At 40.7% G+C, this 10,234-nt stretch overlaps 1 protein-coding gene across 1 annotated transcript in view; it reads right to left on the reverse strand.

Moving 5' to 3' along the window:
• Window positions 1–3,148, reverse strand: part of EPB42 (erythrocyte membrane protein band 4.2) — a 21,883-nt gene extending 18,735 nt beyond the window's left edge. The window contains exons 1-2 of the mRNA XM_010848043.1: window positions 2,017–3,148; window positions 206–391 (exon numbers count right to left, since the gene is read on the reverse strand). Coding sequence (XP_010846345.1) covers window positions 206–391; window positions 2,017–2,026 — 196 coding nt within the window. The 5' untranslated portion in view covers window positions 2,027–3,148. The remainder of the gene's footprint in view (window positions 1–205; window positions 392–2,016) is intronic.
• Between the last annotated feature and the right edge of the window lie 7,086 nt (window positions 3,149–10,234).

Here is a 10,234-nt window from a genome sequence, read left to right on the forward strand (position 1 = left end):
GCGGGCTACAGTCCATAGGGTCACAAAGAGTTAGACACGAATGAGCGACTTTCACTTTCACTTGCTTGCATATTATCTCATCCTCACAGAATTTCTTGAGGCCCAGGTGCAGTGCAAGCCAGTTGCCCCTTGGTTCCCTGAGGTGGGGCTGGAGAAAGAACCCCCTAGTCCTACTGCCAATGGAGTTGAAGTCAGTCCCACTCACCAGTTTGTGCAATGAGGGCTACCTTCTTCAGGGCACGCAGAAATGTGTGCACTGGAGCCTGAAAGTGCAAGCTGATGGTGAAGGGCTGCCCCCGCCTCACGAAGAGCCGCTGGGAGCTGATGTCATTGGTGTGGTGCTCTGCGTTGTTTCTCGCTGCCTGGAAGTCGCAGCTCTTGATCCCCAGGCCTGTTGTGGAAAGAAAGAAATCCTGGAGACTAGGTAAATGTGACAATGTCAGTAAAAGCAGAGACCCTGAAGTCAGAGATGCAGGGTTCAAATCCTTGGCTCAACTTACTAGCTGTGCTGTCTCAAGTGAGTAGCTTAACCACTCATCCTCAGTCTCCTCTTTCTCAGAATAACCATCCTCCTTGTAGGGTTGGGAAAAGCAAATGAGGTAATGTACATAATATTCTCAGCTCCGTGTCAGACACATAGTAAGTCCCTGTTACTACTATTAATAAGAACGATGCTTGTTCTCATTGTTGACCTCCTTTTCTGGTCCCAATTCAAAAGCAATGAATAAAATCCAGAATTTTGCTCACCCGTACTCATTTTTGTCTAAGAACACAATGATCATTTTTGGAGCTAATTTTGAAGTCACTAATTGAGTCCAATTCTTTTGTTTTACAAGTGAGAAGAGTGAGGCGCAGAGAGCAGCTCACTAGAGATTGTGTGTGGCTTTCATCTAAAGGCTCGTAAAACCCACAGTACCATGCAGCCCAGAAAAACCCTACAAGGAGGGGGCCTGTGAGTATTAAGACGTTCTCCCAGGCAATTCTCACTTTATAACAAGAATTTGTAAATATGCTAACACAGGTTAAGCTTTCTGCATGCTCTGCTTCTGCCTGTTTCTCTGCTTGGTTTCTGTCTCTGTCCCTTTTAGTTGGATTCCCTGACTGTGCTGTGCTCTGCTGTACTAAGTCGCTCAGTCATGTCTGACTCTTTGTGACCCTGTGGACTGGCGTCCATGGGGATTCTCTAGGCAAGAATAAAATAGTGGGTTGGTATGCTCTCCTCCAGGGGATCTTCCCAACCCAGGGACTGAACCCAGGTCTCTGGCATTTAGGTGGATTCTTTTACCATCTGAGCCACCAGGGAAGCCCTTAATACTGGAGTGGGTAGCCTATCCCTTCTCCAGGGGAACTTCCTGACCCAGGAATTGAACCCGGGTCTCCTGCATTGCAGTTGGATTCTTTTTCAGCTGAGCTACCAGGGAAACCCTGGTTTCCCTGACTCCTGCCTCCCTTCTCTCCGACTTAGCTTTGAGGCTATGACACCCTCATGCTTTCCCAGGTTGTCTACCAGATGGACCACAACCCAGTGAAAATAGTCATGTTAGGATGATGCTGGGATAAGAGTATAAATCTGTTTAACCACCATCACCACCTTACCACCGTCATCACAACTATGACCAATTTATCACCAACAACCCAGTCAATTGTCACTCCATAGCCACACCCCCAGCACCACACCACCATTGCACCCATCACCACTTCCCACCATAACCCACCTCTATCATCTCCGCTGCTGCCAGCACCAAATACTACCTTCCCCACCAGAGTCACACAAACACTACCTCCCCTACCACCAGCACCAGCGACCAGCTTGCACACTTTTGCTCCTCCATCATCAGCACTATCCGTTTACTATTCTCCCAACATAGCCCTACAACCACCACCTCCACCACTATTAGCATCCCTAACACCTGCAACCATCATTGCTCATCATCACCTCCTGCTTATTTTAATGAAAGCATGATAGAGAAGCTACTGAGAGCCCAGTAAGCCCTGTGGAGAGCTGGCTTGGCTCACCTTGTCCCATGGCTACAGACCGCTCTTATCCACTTGGCTACTGGAAATGCTGTCTTAAACTGTTGCTCTGAGCTCCCTCTCTGAATCTGTCTTCCAGACAGGAAATGATGATGGGCGCTTTTGTTGGCTTAAGAATCTGTAAAGAGTGGCATTTCCTTCTACTCCACCTTGTGTTCCCCACATGTTTGTCTTTCCTGCTGCCTCCCCTCTGGTATCTCCTGGACCAGCTGCTGGAGTTCCCCGTTCTCGTTTATCTCTTGTACCAGGAGGCCCAGACAGGGTTATATCTGGCAGGCTCGAATGGGAAGTGAATTGCAGGGGGAATCTGCCAGTTGGAGAAGCCCAGATAAATGTAAAAGCCTCTAGCTTCTGGGGCCTCAAGAGACCCTCAGAGTTATTACCTGGATGACACTGGAAGACTCTGGAAGGAGGTCCATATCCAACTTCAGATTCAGGCCCTAAACATATCTTGGGCTTTAAGTTGTTAGATGTTCACCGACCTTTCTGATAATAGAGAGAGAGCATGTGTGTCTGGGATTCATCTGTGTGAAAGAAATTAGGGGGTAGAATTTGTTGGTGAAAAATAAATGTCCAAAGAGCAGAAGCAAGAACTGTGGCTCTTCCAAGCATGCTGGGTCTGCCCACCTTGATCAGAGAAGGTTGGGCACTCTGTTGTTTTTCCTATTACCACTTGTTTTGTCGACACAGGAGAGGATCTCCTACTTGGTTCTCTTTGGCTCCCAGGTTTTATCTGGGCTTCTGAGACTGTGTCATCACTACAAGCTCTCTCAGACACAGCTGGACTGGCCTGCGCATGTATGGCATGTCTATAGAAGGATATAGAAGAAACTACAAGGACCGTTGTTTGCCTATTGGGAGGGGAGCTTCGAAATGGATATAGGAATGTGATTTTTCTGCTGTTTACTGGTTTATACTTTTCAAATTTTGAACCATTACCCATGAAAAATCTCGTTATGCAAAAAAAGAAGCTATTGCTTCTCACTCTTACCAAAAAAGATTCTTCATGAGAAATGAAAAGGGAATTTTTCTTATTATTTGAAGATATAATTTTTACCTGGAAAATGTGAATCTACTGAAAAATGATAATAGGAGACAAGATGATTTAGTGAGATTATCTTAAGTTTAATGCATTCCCAGTAAAAATACCAGCAAGTTTTCCCCCTGAAACTGAAAAAGCTGATTCTAATGTTCAAAAGTAAATTTCTAAAAGATCTAAAATATGATCTGAAAAGATCTAAAGTTTAATGATCTAAAAAAAAAAAAATCTCTCATTAGAAATGTAGTATGGCCAGGCTTCCTAGATATTAAAATATATTATGACAGTACTGTAATTAAAAAAGTAGGTAGACCAAAATGTATGTATTAAATATGTACTAAATGTGGCAATTAAGTAGGAAAGATAAGAATTCATTAGTAAATGGTTTGGGGGTAATTAGCTTCCCAAAATAAAGTTTGTTTGCGACTTTGCACAATACACTTCAATTCCATCAGCAGGTGCATGGATAAGAAAGTGGTGGTACATATACACAATGGAGTATTACTCAGCCACTAAAAAGAATACATTTGAATCAGTTCTAATGAGGTGGATGAAACTGGAGCCTATTATACAGAGTGAAGTAAGCCAGAAAGAAAAACACCAATACAGTATACTAACACATATATATGGAATTTAGAAAGATGGTAACGATAACCCTGTATGTAAGACAGCAAAAGAGACACAGATGTATAGAATAGTCTTTTGGACTCTGTGGGAGAGGGTGAGGGTGAGATGATTTGGGAGTATGGCATTGAAACATGTATAATATCATATATGAAATTAATTGCCAGTCCAGGTTCGATGCATGATACAGGATGCTTGGGGCTGGTGCACTGGGATGAGCCAGAGGGATGGGATGGGGAGGGAGGTGGGAGGGGGTTCAGGCTGGGGAACATGTATATACCCGTGGTGGATTCATGCTGATGTATGGCAAAACCAATACAATATTGTAAAGTAATTAGCCTCCAATTAAAATAAATAAATTTATTAAAAAAAAAGGATTATGAAAACTCAATAGTTTAAAATTTAACAGGGCAATCTGGCAGAACTGTCAGAGATGAATGACGCTTTAAAAGATACACAGTGAAGATGCTGCTCCAAAGATCTGTTAACTAAAGTGCGTGGTAAGACAGTGGTGCTTTCTTTTGGACAATTTTGACACCACTTCTAATGAGAGAAGAGACCAATATTCTGTTTTGTTTAACCGTGAAAACAAGTGGGACCAGAAGCTTCTTCTTCCTCCTCCCTCCTGGGAACAGACTCCAGGTTTACAGCAAGATTCCCTTCTCTCATTTGGAGGGATTTCATGACAGAGGCTCACTGACAGTGCTAAGGCACTGTAGTCATTTTGCAAACCAACCATCAGAAGAATGCCCACAGATGACATAGCATATCTCAGGGTGAAGACTGTGGAAATGATGGTATTATTTCAGTGCCCTCTTGATGGCTTTTACACCAGTGTATTTCCTGTGTCTGAATCTTGTATGCAAAATCTCACCTTAAATTGGGCTACCCAGTACCAGCTCAAAGTTTTGTGGTTTCTCTTGAGTAATACAGGCCGTTTTTGAAAGTTGGGAGAAGAAAGACAAGAGGATGTATCTATCTGAGCTTATGGGAACTTTAGACATGTGTCTCTTGAGGCCCTCTGGAGAGACAAACAGTCTGATACCAGTAGTCCCATTTTTTAGCCTTCCTTAAACACCAGGTCAGATATTTTGCTTTCCTGTTTTCCATTTCTGTCGTCAAGAAATGCTCCAGCTTTGCTCTAACACCCCATCTTCATTGTCTGCTCTCACTTCTGCCCCCATCACCCAGGGAATCTGTTTACGAACCCATCTGGTTAGTCTTTGAAAGCCACAGTGCTGGTGGCCCCAACTCCAACCACCAGCAGCTCACTCTGTGAACCAAAAGAAAAGTGGGGGGCAGCTTGTTGTTGTTGTTCCCAAGGTGATGAAACCAGCAAGGTCCAGTAACTTTTTGGAAAGCTAGAACTTGATGATAAATGAAAATTGAGGACAAGTAAAGATATTTTTTTCAAACCTCTCCTCCATTCATTAAAAAAATAATAAACAAAAACTACCTTCTATCTGCCTTTCAGTCCTAATGGCAGAAATCATTAGGAAAAGTGACTGAACTTAGGGGCAATGCTCAGTGAGCCTGGCATCTCTTAAGTGTGTTTTGAGAACCAATAGAGCCGGCAGCGGATTCCTCTTCACACATAATTCTGCAGAACTTGAGAACCTTAGCTATACACAAAAATTTAAAGAAACTATCTCATAATAGCTCAAACTATCCCATTCTGGCAGAGCTCACAAATAAAGAAGCATGTGTAACATGTGAAAAAAAAATTCCAGATGGATCAAAAGTCTAAATGTAAAAAATTAAATCCTAAAAGTACTGCTGCTGCTAAGTTGCTTCAGTCGTGTCTGACTCTGTGTGACCCCATAGACGGCAGACCACCAGGCTCCGCCGTCCCTGGGATTCTCCAGGCAAGAACACTGGAGTGGGTTTAAAAGTACTAGAAGATAAGAAACTTATATTTGAGTCAGCATGGAGAAGGCCTTTAAAGATATTACACAAACTCCAGAAACCAAAAAGAAAAGATTGATAAATTTGATTCCATAACAATTTTTACATGGGAAAACTTATAAACAAAGTTAAAAGATATACAACAAGTTGGGGAAAATCTTTGAAACTCATATCACAAAGGGTTACTTTCCTTAATGTAAAAGGTTCTCGCAAATTAAACAATAAAAGGAAAACAAATCAATAGAAAAATAGATGTAGGGTATAATGGGTAATTCACAGAAAAGGAAGTTCAAATGTCTCTTAAGTACGTGAAAAGATGCCCAGCCTCATTTAATATAAATACAGTATTGGTGTTTTTCTTTCTGGCTTACTTCACTCTGTATAATAGGCTCCATTTTCATCCACCTCATTAGAACTGATTCAAATGTATTCTTTTTAATGGCTGAGTAATACTCCATTGTGTGTATGTACCACAGCTTTCTTATCCATTCATCTGCTGATGGACATCTAGGTTGCTTCCATGTCCTGGCTATTATAAACAGTGCTGCGATGAACAATGGGGTACCCAGAGGGATGGTACAGGGAGGGAGGAGGGAGGAGGGTTCAGGATGGTGAACACATGTATACCTGTGGCAGATTCATGTTGATATATGGCAAAACCAATACAATATTGTAAAGTTAAAAAATAAAAAAATATATAAATACAAAATAAAACTGCCCTGGGATATATTGTTTTTCACCTATCAAATTGGCAAAGATAAAATAGTTTCACAACTCTCTGAGTTAGTGACAGTTTGGGGAAACAGTTGCTCTCTCAGTGTGCTGGAAGGAGTGTAAATTGGTGCATCTTTATAGAGGGCAATTAAGTAGTATCTACCAAAACTTTACATGTTTATACTTTTGAATTAGCCATTCCACTTCTAGATATTTTATCATGCAAATAACCAAATGTATAAAATGAAATTTAGAGAAGTATCCATTGCATTGGAAGTTACAATAGCAAAATTTTGGAAACTACCTAAATGTCCACAGATAAGGCACTGGATAGATAGATTATGGGACACGAATTTAATAGAATACTATACAAGCATGCAAAAGAATGAAGCAGCTCTGCATAAACTGATATGAAACAATCTCCAAGCTACACTGTTAAATGAAATTAGCAAGGTATAGAACAGTGTGAACAGTAGGCTACCTTCATAGAAAGGTAGCCTTTCTGTGTGTGTGTGGCAAATAGGTATGACTTTGCTTGTATTTACATAGAATATTTCTGAAAAGTTATTGCTTCTAATAACTATAAAGTTATTGACTTTATAGGAAAATTCAATGCTTGGGAGTAAGGAAGGCTTTTTTCTTTATACTCTTTAGTATCTTTGTACCACAGAAATATATGTTAATATTTCAAAAAAATAACAAAAACTTCCAACAGTAAGAAAAGCAGATGGGAAGACCTTTCACCACTGTGAGCCCACTGCCGGGGAGGGTAACAGTCGAGTCCTGGGCTGGCTCCATTTTTGGGATTCCACTTCTGGCACTAGCGAAAAGAATCTTCTCTTCATCATACAGTTCCCATGGAGTTTCACAAATACCACTCTCTGGCAGTGTTTCCGTTGGGCCACTTAAAAAATATTTTTTAAATTTATTTGCACTGGGTCTTAGTCATGGCGTGTGGGATTTTTGATCTTCCTTGCAGCATGTGGGATTTTTTTTTTCTTAAAGTTATGGCACGTGGGATCTAGTTCCTGGGCCAGGGATCAAACCCAGGCCTCCGGCATTAGGAACTCGGAGGTTTAGCCACTGGACCACCATGTGGAGGTGGGCCACTTTTGGAGGAGCTTGTGGTGAGACAGATACTGTTGTATTTTGGTGGAGCTGGGAAAAGGAGAGTGGGAAATGTGAGGATGGAGGGAGGGAGGAGGGATCATAAAGGTCCATCCTGCTTCCTCCTGCACCCACACCTTTCAATGCCCCATCCTCTGGCAGAAAAACAAACCTTCAACTGGTGTGTACCCAAGAAGGATTCACTAATTCATGTGTGACACATTTATTTATTGAGCACTATTGTGATTCCAGAACTGTCTTAGGCACTGGTAATACAGTAATAAATTAGCCGGGCATGTTCTTGCCACCAGGGAGCTTATATTCCAGCAGGGGCAGACAGACAGTATTAAGTGAATACACCATTGATTATTTATTTATTTGCTATTGTGACAAGTGCTATAAAGGAGAAGTTTTGAGTTCTAGGACCTGGATATGGAGATCAGGGAAAGTTTCCTGAAAAAGTGATACTTAAGTTCAGAAACTGGAAGGATAAATAGGAATGAGCTAAGCAATGGAACAAGGGGAGGAGTGGGAGGAGGGAGAACAGCATGTGCAAAGGCCCTAAGGCAGTGAGCAATTAAAGGAATGCCATGAAACTGGAGCACAGATTAAAATGGGAAAAAGTAAGGGAAGGGCTCCTCTTGCAGAATTGAGTTAAGGATTTTTAATTTTATCCTCAGATCACTGGAAAGCTACTGAATGGCATAACAATCAGATTTGCATTTTAACAATTCCACATTGGCTCAATAGAGAGAATAAATTATTTAGAGGGAGGGGTCAAAAGTGGAAGAGAGAGGACCAATAAGGAACAACTGTGATGATTCAAGGGAGAGGTGATGGTGGCCTGATCAGGGGAGTGTTGGTGAGGATAGAGGTGGACAGATTTGACAGAAATGTAGGAGGTTAAATTGGAAAGATATGCTAATGTGCAGGATATGGAGGGCAAAGAAGAAAAGATATTCAACATGAACCAGGTTCAAATAAATTATGCTGGCCCATTGCTTTACAAAGCACTTTCATACATATCATCTCATGATCTGAACATCAATCTTGTAAACTCAGTAAGGGGGATCATTATTCCAATTTTATTGGTGAGAAAACAGGTTCAGGGAGTAAACATATTAATTTTTATGAATGAATTAATGGATAAATAGATTACCATTTGCCTTTTTCGGAAAGAATTTGACGGCTAACACCGTGTTTCAGAAGAGCATATTAAAACAGTGCAAAAGATGAAAGATGGTTAGAGATGGAGACAAAACAAAGATGAGGCTAAAAATGCACATCAAACCTACCTGCACACATGCTGTCCACACACTAGAACTTCATCTCTAAGCCTCCCAGGATCTGAGGCTTTCCCAAGGTCTTATAGTTTATGATGAAGATTGAATTTCACTAGGGTTTTCCAGCTCAGATCCTATACATTTGAGTTCATATTAGTCTGCAATCCAAACCACCACTGAGAAGAAGGGTCCCTGTATTCAATCTTAAAAAAAAAAACAAAAAAACTCTTGAGGATTTCAACTTCTAAATATAGCAGAATAGCTTGACACCATTGTCCCTGTTGAAAATAACTAGAAATCTGAATAATATATCTCAAATTTCTGTGTGAGGTATTAAAGGCAGCAAAGATTTGAGGGACCTTGGGGAGAAGAGAAGCACAGAGAGGCAAGCCTGATAGAATACCACTTTTCCTTCTGGGACATTTGCTGATGCACAATTGGCCTGAGGATCTGTTAAGCTCTCTGGCAGTCTTACAGGGCTGAAGGATTAAAAACTAGAGTTCCAAGGCCATCAAGGATGAAGGACCCCAATGAACTCTAGGTTTTCAGTAGGGAACCCTGAATAGCTGTACCCCAGGAGTAAAGGTAATGACTTTACAAAGACTGAAGCCTGATTTTGATTGTTTTTAGGCTCTCAGTCAAAGAAAATTTTTATTTCTGCTGACATTGTATTAGGTGCTGTTATTATCATTATTTATCTAATAAAGTTTTAAATGATGGAGCAGCATAGATTGGTTTAAAGAATTTTTATTGTGATAGAAAACATGTACCATAAAATTTATCATCTTAACCATTTTTAAACATACAGTTCAGTAGTATTTAGTATATTTACATTGTTGTGAAAGAGTTCCCCAGAACATTTCCATCTTGCAAAACTGAAACTCTACACCCATTAAGCACAACTCCTCTTTGCTCCTTTCCCTCAGCCTCTGGTGACAATCATTCTACTTTCTGTATCATTAATTTGCCTAATTTAGACATTTTATCTTCACATAAGGGAAGTTATGTTATATCCATCCTTTTATGACTGGCTTATTTCACATAGCATAATGGCCTCAAGTTTCATCCATGTTATAGTATGTGAGAGAATCTTTCCTTTCTAAAGGCTGCATAGCATTTCATTGTATGTATGTACCACATTCTGATTATTCATTCATCTGTATAGACACTTAGGTCCACTCCACCTCTTGGCTATTGTACATAGTGCTATGAATATAAGTATGCAAAAATCCCTTCAAAACCTTGCTTTTAATTCTTTTGGATATATACCCAGAGGTGGGATTGCTGGATCATATGGTAGTTCTATTTTAATTTTTTAGTGGACTACCAGACTGTTTTCTGAAATGATTGCATTTTACAATCCCTCCAACAACGCATGTGTTCTAACTTCTCCACATTCTCATCAATACTATTTTCTGTTTTCCAGATTAGCCATCCTAATAGGTGTGAGGTAATAGTTTCTCTTTTCTTTCTTCTTCTGCCTTTTTTTTTTTTTTTTGCTGAGCCAGGGGTCATGTGGGATCTTAGT

The sequence above is a fragment of the Bison bison genome, unplaced genomic scaffold (genome assembly GCF_000754665.1).
Source record: "Bison bison bison isolate TAMUID 2011002044 unplaced genomic scaffold, Bison_UMD1.0 scf7180017864259, whole genome shotgun sequence".
In the NCBI taxonomy this organism is placed as follows: Eukaryota; Metazoa; Chordata; class Mammalia; order Artiodactyla; family Bovidae; genus Bison; species Bison bison.